Source organism: Nymphaea colorata, chromosome 11 (genome assembly GCF_008831285.2).
Source record: "Nymphaea colorata isolate Beijing-Zhang1983 chromosome 11, ASM883128v2, whole genome shotgun sequence".
Classification (NCBI taxonomy): Eukaryota; Viridiplantae; Streptophyta; class Magnoliopsida; order Nymphaeales; family Nymphaeaceae; genus Nymphaea; species Nymphaea colorata.
Genome location: NC_045148.1, coordinates 6,957,622 through 6,976,266, shown reverse-complemented (window position 1 = coordinate 6,976,266; position 18,645 = coordinate 6,957,622). Strand labels below are relative to the sequence as shown.

Here is an 18,645-nt window from a genome sequence, read left to right as displayed (position 1 = left end):
TACATATGGAGCTTAGCACGCGGCTGCACTTTTTTATGTGAAGGCTATTCTTAGGTTCCTTAAGGGGTCCGTATGGTAACATGTATACGAATATGATTTAAAGATTTGAATGAGACATCGTAAAAGTGCTTTATTAATCTACCCAACTTTTGAGGCAGATTCACGAAACAATAGTTCTTTGTGATAGGGTTAGGCCAAACTGCCCCCTAGGGTCCATTGGTTGTTGATTTGTAATTGCTGGTGATTTTTTTTTTTGTAGGTTGATGAAGGTAAGAGATGATCCTCATATTTGAGTGAAAGTTTATCAATTCAGCAACTAGTTCTACGACTGAAATCTCTTTTTGAACATCACGTGGTCAATATGTATAAACAGTAATAGTGAATTATTATAATAAAAAAAAATCGATTGTGCAATATTTCTTTTGTGCGGAGAAGTGTGGATCCGAAGGCTATAGCGGTGGCGATTATCACTGCTGTACATTGGCAGCAATAGATCCACCTCAGCGCCAACTATTATAAAAGATCTAGTTTGCTTTGCTTTGGTGAGAAGATCACCAACAACGTGTTTTTGTTTTCTTGCGGACGGCCTTAGCCCAACTCAATTGCTTTTGAGCACGAGATCCATGCAGAGCCCGCCCTGTCGGCTAAGGCATCTAACAGTTGCGACTTGCTCACCATAAGAATATGGATGAAAATTACCCGTTTGTTGCCTTGGAGTCTGTTTGTCTGTACCCTTTTTTTTTTTTGTGATCGTTGCATTTTTATCTAAATCAAGTCTGACCAAGGGCTGAGCCAGAATTTTTTTCAAGGACGAACTAAACAGTCCAACCTTGAATCCAAATAGGACCAAACTGAACCAGAATCAAGTCTAGCAACGACAGCTAGTGGCTGGCAGGCTTTAGTTGGGAGAGTTGGCGGTGGCGAAGGGCGACATTCAGCTGGTGGTTTGGCATCAACTCGACCTAATGGGCCGGGCCTCCGAGTACCCCGGTCTGCTGCAGGGGCCCAACCCATTATTTTGTCGGATCAAATTATGTTCGACGGGTTGAAACCCGGCTAATAAAAAAAAAACCCCAACCAGAGTCGTCTCGAGTCGAGTGTCGGGTACCCGGTGGCAGCTGACTTGGCTCCCTAGGAGTGCAAAGTTCAACTGGAAGGGTCGAATTTAGTGAGTTGCTTAGTCTGATAGGCCTTATCTAGATCAGATCGGGGCCTGGAGCAGGAGCAGGATGATACCATTCAGAAACTGAACCTCAAACCTGTCAAAGACTTGCCACTTATGGCTGGATTCGGATTTGAGGGTGCCTGAATCAGCATTGGATCTGAACCAAATCAATCGGGTCCGGTGTGAGTTATCGAATCCCACCCAACGGGTTCGGACATGGTCTGATTCCGGACCCGGATATGGGCCACTTTTTCCGTCCCTTTGTCTCTGCAGGACAAGAGGCTCAGTTAGTTGGATAATGGATCGGAAGGGGTGGCGGTTTCCGATCCATTCGCCGGTCCGAGATCACTGAATATTCCGTCGCTCCAATGGGGGCGAAATTGATGATGCGACGCTCTCTAGATATTGGCGTCGTTTGATCACCGTCGCGTTTGGGGTTTCCCCCGTCTCTCTCTCTCTCTCTCTTAACGTTGGCGTCGTTTCTCCGGAGTCGTGATTGGGGTTGGTCTCTCTCCCTCTCTGGTGAATTGTGACTCTATGGAACTTGAAGAATCCAGCCATCTGCCTTCCTCCTTCGAGAAATTGAAGATTACTAGTCCGATGTCTCCTTCTGCTCCTGCCATCATCCCTAGGCCTCAGATTTCTTCCTGTCCTCTCCGTAAGTTCGAGATCTCCTCGCCTCCTCGTATGTTCCTAGTGCATGAGTTTTCCTGCTAATTTTCTTTCTTGGTGTGTTTAAAGATGTTTCGGGAGCACCAATGGTTCCTTTCTGCGTGTGTTTATCTATTCAGTTTTCTTGGTTGATGATCTTTGTGTTTTCTGGAAGTCCCACAATTCCTTTTTTGCCTTTTCTGCAATTAACTTGTTGATCTCTGTCGTAGGTGCTCATGTTTTCCAGGTTTTTTAGCCTTTTTTTTGTCAAGAAAAATGAATATACTTGTTGTTTCTGCTTATATCGGTTCGGTTTTTTTTCTTTTTCTGTTTTTTTTTTTTCGGAGATTCTTCAAGAGCTAAATATTTCGAATTTTGTTGAATAACGTGTTTGTATCTTATAAAAAGTAGACGCTCGGTTGTAATTGCTTTGTCTTACCTTGTTTTCCACTAATGAATACAGTATGGAGCCTACAGGATATGGATTGGGTTGGAGAACTTGGTCAAAGCAAACCTAGAAATCGTCGCTGTTATTTTATGATAAAACATGATATTGGCTGCTTCTATCTTTATTTGCTTAGTGATGCCATGATCTCTTGCATATAACCTTTGTTTTCCCTTGCTATGGGTTGCTGATCAGTTTCAAATGTCATATTGTTGGATCAATATTGTGTTATGTATACATGAACACAAACACTAAAAATGTTTGAGACTCCACCTATGGTAAATGTTTAAATGTTTGCTATTCCATGCTCTAATGCCCCTCAAAATCTTCAATGCAGCTTCATATCATGGAAAGGGTAAGCCTCGTAGTTTGGTTAGTCTATGTCTTGGAGTCCTTGGGCAGAACCTTGAGGATATTCTTAACGACATCTGTGAAATTGCTCCCATTTTTCCTCCGGACATTAAGGTGAACGTTGCCTGCATTTTTTTTTTTGGGGGATCAATGCCTGCTTTAAATTCATGTTTTCACATTTCATGGTTATTGTTTGTCACCATTGTTATTAACTGGATTGTGGAAAAATGTAGCATACATGTCTAGGAAATGTTATGGTACATGTCCAGCAAGCAATTCATTTACCTTGGATTTATGAACATTAAAAGACATTGATCTTTTTCTTTGTCACGCAATTTCATGAAAGAAAAGCATTTTTTTCTCAGAACTTCATTATTCTCCCATGATGAGGCCATCCAAATTGCTCCTTCAACCCTCTCATTTCTGCCTCTCTTGCTGGAAATTATGGTTTAATTGATCATGTATCTCTTAGCTTGAAACATGTAGAGAGTAGCCTTAGCTTGACCTCAGATTATCAATCTATTTGTCCAAGTCAATTAAGATTTTGCACTATGAGTGCAACAAACTGAATTGTTCAGTTCTACATACGGCTGCAGGTACTGTTTGTTAAGCCTGTATACAGCTATTATATGCATGATGTTTTGTTGATTTTTGCTATTTTGCCAACTCACTGTGCAACCAACTGTGCTTGGAAGTGCTGAAAGGAAGTTGGTCCTGGTTGGATATGTAGCAGGTTCCTTGCAAACATTTGAGCTTCCTTTACAAAGTGTCACAGTTGTCTCCAGCTTATAGAATGCGTCCTTGAGAAAATTCATCTTCCTATTAGTTATTGTTCTATACGAGGTTGTTGATGATTGGTATCTCTGGTCTCAGCCTCTTTATTTGTTAATGGAAATGTTATCACTGGCGTAGCGTATCGCGTATCAGTCGTGCCGACCTATACGCCGTATCGTAACGTATCGTAACGTATCGTAAAATTAATTTTTTAATTTTTAAAAAATATTAAAAAATTATAAAAAAATTCCAAAAAATCATAAAAATTCCAAAAAAATCCGAAAAAACAAGTAAAAATCAGAAAAAAACAAGAAAATTGTATTTAAAGGAACATTCATCATTCATGTATATGATTATGAAGTATGAACTATGAAGTATGAACAACACATTCCAAAATAAGAAATCAGACATTCAAAATAACATAATAGGCAGCTGAAGAGAATTCGATTACATCACAATTCATAAGTTCAAAAGTGAAAACATATAGTTATCAATCATGATTCATTCAAGTTTCAACAACAATCCTCGTCAATCGTCATTTCCATCATCATCTTCATGATCATCTTCATTTTCTTCATTAAGTGCTTCTATCCCCTTTGTTGGAAATGGAATGTCACCAACATTCCATTGCTCTCCAGCCTCTCCTTCTTCAATAATCTCTGCTACTCCTTCAAGGTTCAAAAAATCAAGATCGTCCTCAAGGTCATCAAGTATTACATATTGGTGTTAGAAATCAAAAAACCCTCTTTCTCCAAGCTTCCCACCGTCCCGAGACTCCCCACAACAAGAAATAAAGCTTATTCACCGGCAAATCTTGATGCAAATGGAGAAAATCTCTCCCTCCCACGTCTCTTGCAGTGTTTAGAAACAATAGAAGAGAGAGAGAGGAGCGTAGGTTTTAAAAAAAGATGCAAAAAAGGGGCCGTCGGGCCCCATTTTCATTTTAACCCCGTATTGTACGATACGGGCGATATGCGTGCGATACGCACGCGTATCGTGCGTAATACCTGTATCGTATCGTTTTTGTTGATACGGACGATACGTATCGTACGATACGCGTCCGTATCGTACGATACGGATAACATTGGGAAATGGGTTGTATTTGTAACAATTTTGAGCTTCTTACTGCAGTACTCAAAAACTAAATTATCCATGTAAGAATTGAGCAAATTCTAAACAATGCACTCTCATTTTGCTGCAATAAAATCCAAATACACAACTTTTCTTCCTGCTCTCACAATTCTGAGAACGATGAAATTTTCAATTAATGAAGATGAAAGGCATTTATATATGTGAAAGTTCATTGTTGCATAAGGTTTAACAGCATTTTAGATCTTGTTGAGAAATGAAAAAATAGGGAAAATCGTGAAACAATACGGAAGGTATATTTTTCATGTTTTTTTTTTTAAATATCACGATTTTCACCTTTTTTAATTATTTTTCTCTTTGATATTGCGATATATATGACCCTAGAGTTAATATAACTTGGTTATAACTTCACTTGATGTTAGTTTGAATTGTTTCTAAAGTATACACGTGATCGGGTCATTATACAACCTTTTGACGCTCAAATGACAAGTTATATATTTTTTTTTCTTTCAAAAATAATACTTAGCAAAACCCGGCCCAAGTCACTGTGTTGACCTGCTGAGTGATTGAGTCAAGAATAGACTAGTTGAGTCCCAAGTCACTGGCTTTAAAAGTTTTAGATTTCTCTTCAAATGTGCTGCTGCTGCTCTATGCTTATGTGTACTACTACTACCACCAACGTAATGATAAGACCTGCATTAATGTGCTTTGTTGTTGCTGCTCCAAGTTATTAGAAAAGACCTTTAAGGAACCTTTGTTAATGAAGATGGTACGTGTCAGCTCTTTTGTACCTACTGCATAAAAAGGTTAAATAGCATAAGGACAAAGATTAAGTAGAAGAGGGAAAATTGAATCCAGTGAGCTTGTGAGGAAGTTTTTTTTTGGAAGAAAATGGGTAGGTCTTGGAGGGAGCATACTGTGTGAATCTGCTTTATATATTGCATGAACCTTTCTTTGGTGCATGTGCAGGAGGTTTTTCATTGTTAATACAGATGATTTCAAACTCTTTAGGGATGTCATAGAGCCTGTGGGTATGAGGTGATAATTTTGTTTTCTCTCCTCCGTGTTCCAGTTAGCATGAGTTATCAAAGTTAAATTTAAGTATTCAGTTAAAACATCACCAACTAGCTTTATGAAGGTACGGGTGTGTATCATGTGTTGATATATATATGTATATATGAAAATATGATCTCGATGCATGCAACTTATTTAGATGTGTACATATGTATGTGAAAAGATGACCTCAGTCCATGCAAACTAACTTAGTTGATGAATTTGTTGAATACTATGATGGGAAAAGAAACCATAAAGCAAATTTTGAATACCTTGAAATATGGATGATATTTAAGTAGGGAATGGTACTACTTAAATACAATCAAAGACAACAACTATCAATCTGCCAATAGCATGTGACTTATCAAACTACTGCTATATCAGATTTGGAATGCTCATATTTGGTTGCTGGTGAAGAAACGGTGAGAGCTGTGTAAGAAAAAGGTTAATCAAGACATGATATGTAATCTAAATGAAAGTGCTGTCTGTTGTCCTAATAAATTAGTTAGACCTGTTCTAGTAATAGCCTTAGGATATCTTGTTCATGATTTTTTTTTATGAAAATTTATCCATGTTAATTCGTTTCCTGAACATTGCTTTAAGTTTTTCTTTCTGTTGATTTACACAAATTCAAGAGCCGTTTCTCAACCCTCTGTTCAATCCAAATGCAGCTAGCAATTACAGCCATTGCTCGAAGAAAGAAATTACTTACAGATGATATTCTTGTTGCCTTAGCAGACCATATGTGGTATATTCTAGATATCTCTGGATCAAATGTTACAGATGTGGGTCTCGTCAAAGTTGCTGCCATATGCACCAATCTGCGAGCTGTGGATATTAGGTAAGCTGGCATGCTGGCAAGGAGTTATTTCACACTAATTGTCAATGAAATCAATATGTCCATGTATATGTGTTATATATCCAAACTTATCGGACATTTTGAAAGAATTCTTCATGTGGATAGTTTTTATTCCCTATGTGCTAGCTTCTTAAGTTGATCTGCTAGATCTTCATTCTTTTTGGAGTCCTTCTGAAAGTATTTGGATGTTTCTTGCCTGGAAATATTATGGGTTGTACTCGCCTATTTTGGACATCGGTTATATAATTTCCAAAGGATAAATATGGTGTTTGTCATGGAAGGCACTCTTACACATTTAGAGTTTAAAAGAAAAAGGAAAATGATTAGATTTAAATTAGAACAATATTAGGACTTGCATGATTTTCTGTATAAGAGCTTATGTCTGTCCATCATAAAAAGGTTTCAAATTTTATGACCATTATGTTGTTTTAAGATGCGATGGAGTAGTTCATTCACAATAAAAACTTGTACTATTTGGTACCATTTAAGTATTGGCAGCATTTAAGTAGTCACTTTTAGCTGCTTTTCATGAAAGAGTGAAGAGCATGTTGTAGATTTGTCCTTTTGTTCTGTGTTTGCAATTCATTTTTTCTCATAGAGAGAATTTTTCCTCTTTTATTTTTTTTCTGAATTTTTATTTTTTTATTGTAATATTAAAAGTTTAAATTTTGCGATCTTCTGCATTAATTACATTAAGTGACATTATTAACTGTGGAACCGGCCAATGAGGGGTTACATTACATTTTTATGACATTGGTTTTTATGCCTATTCAGTTTATAAATATATTTATTTTAGTGGAATTGATCTTTTTTTTTCTTTTTTCTTTACTGTCTAATAGGCTTTTACTGTTTACTTGATAAATGCCTTTTGCAGCTTATGTGACCATATATCTGAGCGGTCAGTTTCCTGCCTCATTGGCCATTGCCACTCATTGGAGACACTTCGTTGTGGGTACGTTTATCACTGCCACTGCATTAGGGTCACATCCTCTCTTGAGATCTTGGCTTTCATGATTATTTGGAATGTTTGTTTTGATATGGTGAAAATGTTGCTTTTGGCCTATCTTTCTCCAGTAATGCTGAAGGCCCTTTGTATTGATTATGCATTCTCTGCAAGCTGGATGTTGCAATGCCCAATAACCATATGCTTTGTAATGCTCAAACCTTATTGATAGCATTCAAAACCATTTCTTAAGCTTGTGATGTTGGTAAATTTTTGATCAACTTGCATTATTGTCCCTTCTTTCTCATTTCACAACCTATCTTCGATCAACTTCTTTCTCATTTCTCAGTTCGGTAGCTGCATCCTTTCTTCGCCTGGTAGATGGAGGGGAAGAATATCTCTCTCCTATCAAAGATAGGTGAAGTCTGCTCACCCCAGTACTCTTCCACCTCTCATTTTGGATGACCCAGGTGTGTAAAAGGTCAGAGAACAACCGACTACTTTTCTGCAGTAAACTCTTTTGCAAGCCCTATAATAAGCAGAAGATACTTCTTCTGATCCTGCCGCTATTGGACCATGTCCTTCTGAAACATGATTGACCTTCCTGGTGACAATTTTGTTCACAGAGTATGCCAATGTTCTCCTACTGGATGGGCAGGTGCTTGTAACTTTTTGTCGAGTATTTGGTGATCAAGGAACCAAAACATCTAAGCTTGTGATTCTTAGGTGATGTTTGTGATGGGAAACAAGAGTATGTAATCAACTTCTACAAGGGTAATATGTGAAAGTTGGACATGGTATTCAACTTTCCTTTTTGGTTGAGCTGTTAGTTGGTCATAAAAAATAAACATCATGTTTCAAGAATTGGGAGAACTAAACAATGGAGACCTTTGAGGGGTAAATTTTTTAATTTTCTTTTCGAACTTGGTCATATTTTCAGTGACATCCAATAAAGTTGGAACGATACAGAAAAAATTAGCATGGCCCCCTCCCCAAGGATGACATGCACAAACCAAAAAATGGTCAGTGTCCTTTACTTTTGTAGCTAATAAAATCTAATTCATCACAAACTTAACCCACTTTCTCATACATTCAACAACCTTACCAGTTTGAACAGTTGAGAACTTGCTCCAAAGAACATGCAATATTTGCAATTAAATTAACATATTTTGTCTTGGATGAGTCAAGCTACCAGGGAATCATATAATTGGTTGTTAGATTATCTGGGATGTTAGTTCTTTGGTAGTTTGGCTGATGTCAATTATTATATTCTATTTATTCTCTTTATTCTTTCCCTTTGGGTAGTTTTTTTGAGTATTTGATGAGGACTAGCTTTCATTCTTGACTAGAGAGCATTCATAACAGGTTGTCAATAGAAGTTTCTCTGCTGATTACAGAGGAAACCCATCAAGTAATTACACTGCTAGACGGTTTCTGAAATACTTGATGCCTACGTTGCAATGTGTGGAGGAAGAATCTTGGGAAGAGCTTGAAGATAAGGAAATAAGCAATGGAGCACCCTCATTACGCTGGTTGGTATGGGTATGTGTACTCCATCTTGTTTGATAAGTTTGTATCTGAGAGTCTGCATTAAAACCATTTTGCTATCATCTTAGGAAAGAGCTTGATTTTGTCCACAATCCATTGAAATTATTTGGGGCTTCATGTTTCAAACTTAAAACTGGTACCAAGGTTTACCCTTTAATGTTTCTTCATTTTGGTTTAGCCGTGAATTGTGAGCATCATTGGTACATTCGCCCTGGTGTTGACTGTGTATGTTTCAGAACACTCATTTGGATTTGTGCTTTTCCAGCCAAAAATTGATGATAACTCCAGACAAATCTTGGCTGAGTGCCCCCGCATCTCGATCAACCCAACTCCTTCTCTTCTCAATCTGCGAGGAATGCAGGTTCCTCGAGAAGCATTTCCCAACACCATGTTGGATGATTCGATTTTGGAAGATATTGATCCAAAGACATGGGCAGTATGTAATGTCGCCGCAAGAATAAGAATCCAAGCTCCCTCAAGCACTTTTGAATTGCCAATAGCTGAGAGGTTCAGGTTGGCCTTTGAGGAGCGGGATGCCCGTTTGGCACCAAAAAGAGCAAAAAATGCACGGCAGCACAAGAGGCGTGCAGAGAGAGAACGGATGACATCCAACATGAACGCGAAATCATTAGCTCTTGCTTACAAAGCGAACAAGTACTTCAGAAATCTCAGCTAGTTGTGGGTTGCAAGACATTTGCTTGTATGATGTAATTATAAGAATGTAAACTTTTTGCTTGAGGAAATTGTTTGACAGGCGTAAGAAATTCTTTGTAGAAAAGTACTTAGGATGATTTGTGGCGATGGAATTATGCAAGCAGGTATCATTGGTAGACGTTGCGGTAGCGTGGGTACCATGTTCATTTCGAGCACAGTTCGGGGCATGCACTGTCCAATCTTAGAAACAATGACAGTTGCTTTCTGATTGGCCGTTTTTCACTAGATGAATGTAAGCGGGAAATTCAAAACCCTATCTGCAAACTATCAGCTTTGGGTTACTGGCGCGTTTCCGATTTGGCAAAAGCAGGCCAGGTAGAATAAGAAACCTCAAAATCCAGGAGTCTAGCAGCCATCAGGTTACTTTGAGACTGTTCAAGAGTCAGGACTTCGATTCTCGAATGAGTAAAAGCGGTTTTCCATTCAGAGCACTTCTAGTTTGCTTAGATGCAAGCTCGCATTACATGTCAGGTTACGTGGAGAGAACTCCAGGGATCACTCTTCAGCTTAGTCTTAGCAACTACAGCCAGGCATACAGATCTGTTGGTATGGTGTGCCATGTCTGCTGCCTCTTTACCTCTACTTTGACTTGTGCTCGCGCAAACGCATCACACAAACACACAACCTGCAGAGTATATACAATTGGGATAACTTTCTCTCTTTTTTTTATTTTTTTAAATCATCCGTTAGTGCAAGTATGAATATCAATTGCACTTTACAACAGAATCATTGAAACTAGAATAGTGTTACAGAAGTTTCTTTCCTTGGATCAATGCCAAAAAGTCCACAGAAAATTTGGAGAATGTTCATGTTGTGAACAATCTCATCCTCATCGACTTGTGAAACTGCCAGAATAAGACCAGTACAGAAAACAAAATCAGGTGAGCTGAACGTTGGCAATTATTGGAATGGGTTATTGCAGGAAAATTGGACATTGGCATGCAAAATTTCCAAAAACAGAATTCAATAAAATTAGTGGCCTAGCAGCTAATCATGATCATCCAGCTATCGATTTCTAGTTTCACATACTTTTCCAGGTGTTTGTGGAAACAGATTACTGCAGGAAGTTTGCACATCGGCATTCAAAAGAAAACTTCCAAAAACAGAATTCAAGACAATGGTTGCAGTTAAATAACGATCTTCCAACTATGACCTTTTTCTTCACAAAAAATATTCAAGCATCCAAGTTGATACTTCACAAGGCTGACATTAAGAACCACAAAGAGTAATTCAAAGCCCTGTATATGAATTTAACGGTTCCCATGGTTGTTCTGTAGAGAACCATGAACTACAATCAGCATTGACAAGCAAAACCACATCTTTCTGGTGTTGAAAATTTGCATGCTCTTGTGGCCCATGAGATGAAATAGAAAACATTAATAGCACATATGTAAGATAACAATCCATCTCATTACCTAACATAAGATTTCCAACACTTACGGACAAGTAAACAAGATGTCCTATCATTTGTATAACCTGCATCCCCAACTAACTAGTTTGCAACTACCTAAATTTTATGTATAATTATGAAATTGAACATAAAATTTCCTTTTCATACCAACAAACTAGTTATGTTTCTGCTTGTCATGCATGAAGCTGCTCTTAAAGTTAGCACTTAAAAAACCATCACAATGCTAATAAACAAAATTGAGGGATTTTTCAGCCCAGGATGACAAAAATTGGTACCAATGTATACAGACAGGAAAAGCAACAACGCGGTAAACAAGCTTCAAGTACTCAATAAAACAAGCTTTATTTTAGAGATTTCTTTTAAGAAAAGAAGCATGGTTTGATAATCAAGTTTCCCCAGTCATCAGGGGATTGAAAAGACAAGCATAATTTTCACAATGAACCACCAAACCTATGTTCAACCAAATGACCTTATTTTCCTTTGTAAACTTCTATATCAAATTGCATGTCATACATCAACTTGATTTATCAGACTATACCTCACTTCAATTTTGATTCAAATGGTGTAAGGTCTTACGCGCATCCATTTTGTCGCTGACCATTTATCTCCCTGTATGACTGGACAACCACCTGCATAAAACAACAAATAATGTGAGTGAAAACAACTTCAGATCATACAAATAGCTTTTAAAACTTGGTGGCCAAGGAAACATGATACATCAAAGAATCCTTGCTGCCAGAGGAATATCTAATCATATTACACATTACCTGTTGCAGAAAGGAATCAGTCCTACGACAGTGTGCTCTAACCTGTACAGTTTTTGCTTCATAGCAGGTCCTTACCATGCAAACTTAATGAATCAAGTGATGCATCCGGATGCATGCTCCAAAAAAGTAAAGCATCTCCCATTCTAGGCCGAACAGAAATTCCAGCTTTTGCACAGTCTGATAGCTCATCCCACCATGGAACAGAACTGCTGTTAACTTGAACTTTAGGAAATACAGTTTCTCCACCTTTCTCAACATCAGAACTGCATCATAGAGTCAAGTTTCTTTCAAGCATTAGTTAATCTAATCAATTCATCCCAGCCAAAGGGTGTATATTTTTTTAATGTAAAATTTTCCACCACATGAGCATTTCTGCATGAGTTTTTTGTCTTCTCAAGTACGTCACTTGGGTGTCTGAAAGCCAGGGATCACAAGTCCAGAGGATCACATGTAGCCATAGTTTTCTTGACTTCGCAAGGCCTCCACACTACAATCTACGGCTTAACAAACTAAGCATCTCAGAACAGACCTAAGATCTACACTTTTCTACATTGCGAAAAGATCTGATCTAAAATCAGAGGGAGGAAGGTCTGATGGTAAGCCTTTTGAGTCAGAGCAGATATAACGTAATCAAGTGCCCCCTTGGAGAAATGATAGAATGCCTCTTTCTCTCAGATAACGCAACCAGCTCCATACCCCAACCCCACCACACAAACCATTTCAATGAAGGTGGTCTTCTACTTAAGATGAAAACAGAGTAGGATATAGCTCTTCAATATGGTTTCTGATAAATTTATAATTTTACACTAATAAGCTGTGTATGCACGTGTTTGTGTGCATATGCATATTTATGTATGTTTGTATGTGTGTGTGAGTGAGCACGAGAGAGAGAGAGAGAGAGAGAGCTACATACAGATACATAAGCATTGTTGCCATACGTTGTCCACCCTTCAAAATGTGAACATTGTCATGGAAGTAGTCATAATGAGCTTCATATTTCTGTCCAACTGCATAGTGAAGAACTTGAAGCCCCTCCCCATGTTCTGTATTTAAAGGCCATACAATCTTCAGAAACATATTAAATACATAAATCGCTAGAACAAAATGATTCACACAAATTTTCCAATATACAAGAGCTTCGTATGTCACATTGCCCTGATCTGTATTCAGTTTGCACTTGTATGAAACAGTAATTCAGGTTCTGTTATACAATCAGAGGATATATTTGATAGCTGCTTCTATCATGCTTTTCTTCCTTGTTCAAACTATCATATTCTAAGTGAAAATCTATGTACATCAACAAATTCTAGCACTGCCATAAAAAATGGAAATACATCATTACTATCACATGAATTGATGGACATCAAAATTAAGAAATTGCAATGTATCATGGCTGGGCCTTGATTTTTATATTTTGAGTGGGATAAATCTTCTCATAATCTGATAATCATGTCTTTGCCTGATCATTTTCTATAGAAAAAGAAAAACTCATGAGAAATTTAAAGAAAAGACGGAATCTGCCCATACCCCTTAGTCAAATGGAGATGCTCAAAATCTGCACCACTCAGGAGATTAGTAGACTCCTTATTTATGCGAAAGAAAAAGCAAAAATAGTTTAAAATTTCATAATCACTGTGGAAGCACAAGAAAAAGAAGCAACGGCTTGTTAGCAAGCTGTATTTCAATGCCAAGACAACCTTGGTTGAGTAAATAAAGAAATACTCAATGTTTTCCTCCATAAACTGGTAGTACATGCTACAGGCACTTGCAGAATGCCTCTTTTGTACTATTTAAATTTCTTTTCAAATATGAAGGATAGAAATTAGCAGGATGGAGAACTTGTTCTGATACACTCATCAAACATTGCTGCGGTTTTCAAATTTGAATTTTTGTAACCAGCTAAACATATTCAAACAACAAAATCTCCATGGCTAAGAGTTTGGGTTAAGCCTTCAAATAGGATGCCAAGAGTTTGACACCTGGAGTTCATATCTTTGCATATTCTGGCAGGTATCTGTCTAGCCCAAGCTTGACAATGGGTGGGGTGGGGCATGGCATCAACATGTTAGTCTTTTCCATTCTTCCTAGTGGAGTCCTTGAGAACTAAAATGAATGCTTAGTGATATAAGATCATCTCCCGTGCAGACCAAGAACTATTCTCCATTTTTCCTTACTCAAATACTGCTGTTTTAGAAGAGTTAAAATATGAAATAGAAAAACATGGACGAACCAATTGAAAGTTCAAGATTCATGACCACAGAATATCAAAATCATTACAAATCCTTCCATGTGAGCCCACTCCCACATCTCCATATAGAAGAGAAGAAGATTAGCATGTTTAACCATGCTTATGAACAGCCTCTTTGCAGTCTCAAACATTTTTCAAGCAAAAACTGTCTTTGTTTCCTTGTTTTTATTTCATATATATGTATTTTAGTTTGTGCGTACAAAACTTTATCATTTTCCGAAAATTGTCCATCAAATACCTTAAGCAATATTTTTTAGTTTACATATACAAATGTTTACATTAATTGAAAATTCTTCTTCCAGCCTTTATGTACAGGTTTGCAAGTCCTTCTAAAAGGTATTGTGTGCTAGTACCATCAAAATGCTGAAAAAGTTCCAGGAAGAACATCAGAAATTAAAATTTATTGCTTACAAAACATTTGGGTTCATGTATACGGATGCTTATATCCTTTGCCGAGAATTTTGCTTCCAGTCTGTTTATGAGTTTTGTTTAGTTCACACACATAGATGTTTATATTGTTTGTCCAAAGTTCTGCTTCCGTTCTGATGTACAGGTTTTGAATTCCTTCTAATGGGTAAAAGAATGCTAGTGTCATTGAAATGCTGAACAAGTTCCTGGAATAATATAATAAATTAAAGTTACTGACTAGTAAATGGAAAATGGAAGAACAGCAGTCACCAGAGTAGCCAACATGACCACACCAATACATCGGGCAACTGAATAATTTACCCTATGGAATACACTGAAAACTCACCAAAGGACATCCTTGTTTCACATTGGGGTTACAGGAGCCAAAGTCTCTATTTGTGGGAAAAGATTACGTGTAGCAAGTATAGGACTAGCCAAAAATGCTCAAAGTTAGGACCTGCTTGCCTAGAAATCTTTGGGTCCTTTTATGCCACGTAATTCACAGTCCCTCAATGTTGCATGATTACAGGCACGATTAGCAGTCTCTGTTCTGGGAAGGATACATCACATGCATCATAGATATCCTATTTGCCAACTCACCCATCCTCATCTGACACTATCATGCTCCACAGCTATAGGTATTGCAGCATATATTAACACTATAACTCAAGGAAGAAACTCCTAAGGACATGGGCTCTAGGATTTCCTCTCTTTGGGGTCGTTTGGCAGAAGGAACACTATGTGAGTGTTCTATGAATCTGCCCAAGCTTTGCGGCAGATTCATAAAACACCAAAACAAGGGTTACATGAATCTGCACTAACTTTTGAGACAATTTTTTGGAATACTTACAGCGTGTTCTTGCTGCCAAACAGCCCCTTCAAAAACAACTTTGCATAAATTCCCTCCACAGAAAAACCTTTGCCAGTTAGCTTGCTCAAATTCAGATCATCGAGTTAAGCACCAGTGTCACTTTCCTATACATTTTAACATAATTTATCCCTTTGGCCAGACAAGGCAACCACTTACACAACGGTTCAAAAATCTTTGACAACAGCAGATACTCAAATAATTAACACAAAAAGAGGCTTCACCTAGTGCCAACAGAAGTCAACTTCTAATTTCTAAACTAATGGTAACAATAGTAATAGAAATAATAGTAACAACAACAACAATAGTAAAAGAAGATAAAAGCAGGACCTTCCTCACATACCAATAGGTATAAATGAGACTTCTGCAATCCTGCTTTCAATGCCTTTGATAATCTCGTCTTGTCCTCTGTTCAGAAATGTGCCAGAGCTGGTGCGAACCCTTTATTTCAAGAACAGAGGATCAGATATAAGCAACAAAGAGCCCATATGACATAACAATCAATTTAACAATTCAATGCCCTGAGAGGACATGCTATGAAAAAGAAAAACAAAACAAAAGGAACAAATACAACAAAGAGAAGGAAACAACGCTACGACCTGCTATCCATGCTTCGACCAGTCTGGCTGTCTACAACCGTGGATTTCTTCATGTGTGGCTGAGCAAGATTTATTAAGTGCTCACACTCTGATCTTGACTGAAAGCAATAAAAGTTCCCAATCTGAGAATAGACTCTTCGTAGATAATATAAATCCTGAAAATAACCTTCTTTCTCCGGCAGTTTCTGAATACCATGGACAATGAAGAGCCAGATATTCAAGGTTTCACCGGCAAGCAGATCCCACAAATAGGACCATAGGACTTCAAGCATGAAAGTTTCAACTTATGACAACAATACAACCGATTCAGCACATCTTAAAAGATTTCAGATATGAAGCTAAATAACATTCATGAGAAGTTAAATCCGAATGACAACTGAAATATTTCTATCTGCCGAAAAAAGTTTCCAGACAGCTGGGGAAACATGATAATTAGTTCCTCCTTCACTGTTCGTGCCAAGATGAGCGAAGAGCCGTAAGTCTAAATTCAGAAGAGTTGTCAATACAATAAGCAGGACCAACGAAGTTCCAACTATTGACCATTGAAACGCAAATTCAGAAATTTTAATCAAATTCCTAAAGCCACCATTTATTAACCATAAAGGGAACAAGTAAAAAGAACTGAAGAAAAATCCCACCAGAAAATTATGATAAAGAAACGCTCTGGGCTCCCAAGAAAGTATCTCCATCCACTGTTTTGGCCCATCGATTCCATTATTCCACCTACGAAATGCAGAAGCAAGAGTGAATTGAAAGGCCAAGTTAAAAGAATCTTGTGAAACAAACAAACCAAAGATTTTGAGAGAGAGAGAGAGAAATTTTGAGAGAGAGAGAGAGAGAGAGAGAAGAGATGACGAGCTGACTAACAAGAAATAACGAGCAAAGTCAGAACATGGTACACATCCAAGAATGTCAAAGAAAAAAAAAGGAAAAGAAGATAAATTTAATAAAAAAGGAAATTATAGATGTCCAGCTCCAAGAAACCAAGTTCGAGGAAACAAATCAATCTCAGAATGAACAAATGAAAAAAATAGAACCTCTGAATATTAATCATATCGACTATTTCTTCGGTGCTTGACGACGATCCGGCTTCATTGGACAAGCCATCTTGGGCATTGTCATTAAGAGGCAATGAGACGATACCCAGTGCGAGTAGGACAAGAAAGACAACAGAGAGCATGAAGAGCATGAAGAGGACGAGGGTGCAAGTCGATCTGCCCCCCATTTTTCTTGAATGCCTCCCTCCTCTCACCATTCTCTCTCTCTCGCGTGCGCGCTGAAGATGGTAGTAACACAGAGGAAGGAAAGTAACACAGGGGAAGAACACCTCTTCCCTTCCCTTTTATTACTCTCCGTCGGGCTTTGTTTGGTGTTGATTCTGCGGAAACAAACTCACGCAGATATTCCGAATTTCTTCGACCTTTCCTCCATGATTTATAATGGCAGAGGTCTCAATCTTTCAGACCACGTTGACTTGGTCAATGAATCTACGAAAATTTGTGCAAATTTTGATCCTTTTGCCTCAAAAGTTTTTACGCCAGTTCGCTCTTCTTATGGTCAGTATAGACAATCTTGCAAATGAATGCATATATATGTTCAAAAAATCCTAAAAGTTTAATGCGGATCTAGTAAGCTTTTCTGGTTCTAAAATCCGGTTCAAACATCGTACTTTCATATTCTCTTCTTACAAACAGCCAACGTTATCTACGCATATAAATTGTTTAATTTTTTATTACTTATTTTTATGTTCCCTTCTTTCCCTTTCCTCCATTGATACATCCTAAAGAGGAGATCTGGAAAGTTGATTTGAAAAAGAAATTGATTTAACACATTATATACATATAGGATTTGTGTGTGTCTCCGGGCAGAGAAATCATCTGCAGTATACCATTCAATGCATTACATGAAGCGGCTATGATTGGACAGAGAGTTGAATCCCTGAAAAAATTGAGATCCTCATATTGGTTTACTGGATTCCTCCGACCGGGTTGAGTTTTTGCTGACAACTGTTAATACAGGACAGCAGGTTCCATTGCTTAATTCAGTATTCCATGTCCCAAGGATAGGGGCAGATTCATAGAAGTCACAAAAAATAAATTCATCTGCCAATGCATGCTATAACACTGGGTAAGGGATTTAGCCTCGTGGTTTTACACCGCGACAAAGTCTCTCGACTCAGGTGCAGTTTCCTCAAATCAAAAGTAAAAGGAGAAAAAATATGTACATGATAAAGCCCACATTACTAATTTCATGCAGATCAGCAAGTATTGCTTTGAACTTTTTTTTGTATTTTGATTTGCTTGACTGTGTTCAATCCAATAAGAAAAATCTGGCTTAGCTATTAAGATGCAATCTATTAGCAGTGTTCCAGTAATTGCAATGCCAGTCCTTCCCAAATCAGATTCGAAACAGGAAGTACGATGCCAAATGATAAGGTCAACTTAGTCCGCGACAAGGAATGACAGGATGACGTTCAGTTGGAAGCCCTCGAATCAACATTCGGTGGAGTCCAAATCTTTTTGATCACCATACTCTAATACGGGTGATTCGGAGAATGAAACTGAGACGAAGAAGTTCCAGTACCAGTTTGTTCAAAGCGTGCCTGAGAGGAGGTTCCTAGCATTGCACGATTGAGAGCAAGTAGAGGAATCGGATCAAATAAAACGGCAATTCATCAACTTTTCTCGATGCGTGCTTCCCATGAAAGCAAAACCCTCGGTTTTCCTCACCAAACTAACAGAAAAGTCCCTCC

General features: G+C 37.9%; 2 protein-coding genes and 1 non-coding gene across 4 annotated transcripts; 2 read left to right on the top strand and 1 right to left on the bottom strand.

The window, feature by feature from the left end:
• Window positions 1-1,549: 1,549 nt before the first annotated feature.
• LOC116264994 (uncharacterized) lies at window positions 1,550-9,713 on the top strand. Its single transcript, XM_031645491.2, has 6 exons — window positions 1,550-1,823; window positions 2,599-2,726; window positions 6,200-6,369; window positions 7,262-7,339; window positions 8,728-8,872; window positions 9,144-9,713. Exons 1-6 carry the CDS (start codon window positions 1,703-1,705, stop codon window positions 9,552-9,554), a joined length of 1,053 nt encoding a protein of 350 aa, XP_031501351.1. The 5' UTR covers window positions 1,550-1,702; the 3' UTR covers window positions 9,555-9,713.
• On the top strand, window positions 8,258-8,364 carry LOC116265086 (U6 spliceosomal RNA). The gene has a single exon (XR_004174976.1). It is a non-coding gene; the product is annotated as a U6 spliceosomal RNA (small nuclear RNA).
• A 521-nt stretch (window positions 9,714-10,234) lies between the features above and the next one.
• On the bottom strand, window positions 10,235-17,432 carry LOC116265045 (probable prolyl 4-hydroxylase 3). Of its 2 annotated transcripts, none has more exons than XR_004174969.2 (8): window positions 16,931-17,432; window positions 16,532-16,616; window positions 15,894-15,991; window positions 15,638-15,735; window positions 12,684-12,813; window positions 11,771-12,033; window positions 11,542-11,632; window positions 10,235-10,437 (listed from the first exon to the last, which is right to left on the bottom strand). XR_004174969.2 is itself a non-coding variant. In XM_031645567.2 (8 exons), exons 1-7 carry the CDS (start codon window positions 17,146-17,148, stop codon window positions 11,559-11,561), a joined length of 891 nt encoding a protein of 296 aa, XP_031501427.1. In that variant the 5' UTR covers window positions 17,149-17,432; the 3' UTR covers window positions 10,235-10,437; window positions 11,542-11,558. The 2 variants fall into 2 exon arrangements, 1 of the variants encoding a protein (XP_031501427.1); XM_031645567.2 differs by having other exon boundaries at window positions 11,846-12,033.
• Window positions 17,433-18,645: the final 1,213 nt, after the last annotated feature.

What these genes read in the sequence shown, in the direction of transcription:
- LOC116264994 (XM_031645491.2), top strand. Translation starts at nt 1,703, where the DNA reads ATGGAACTTGAAGAATCCAGCCATCTGCCTTCCTCCTTCGAGAAATTG. An exon ending in CTGCGAGCTGTGGATATTAG is followed by an intron (nt 6,370 to 7,261) that starts GTAAGCTGGCAT and finishes TGCCTTTTGCAG; the next exon opens with CTTATGTGACCATATATCTG. An exon ending in CATTACGCTGGTTGGTATGG is followed by an intron (nt 8,873 to 9,143) that starts GTATGTGTACTC and finishes GTGCTTTTCCAG; the next exon opens with CCAAAAATTGATGATAACTC.
- LOC116265045 (XM_031645567.2), bottom strand. Translation starts at nt 17,148, where the DNA reads ATGGTGAGAGGAGGGAGGCATTCAAGAAAAATGGGGGGCAGATCGACT. An exon ending in GATATGATTAATATTCAGAG is followed by an intron (nt 16,617 to 16,930) that starts GTTCTATTTTTT and finishes TGCATTTCGTAG; the next exon opens with GTGGAATAATGGAATCGATG. An exon ending in GGTCGAAGCATGGATAGCAG is followed by an intron (nt 15,736 to 15,893) that starts GTCGTAGCGTTG and finishes CTTGAAATAAAG; the next exon opens with GGTTCGCACCAGCTCTGGCA.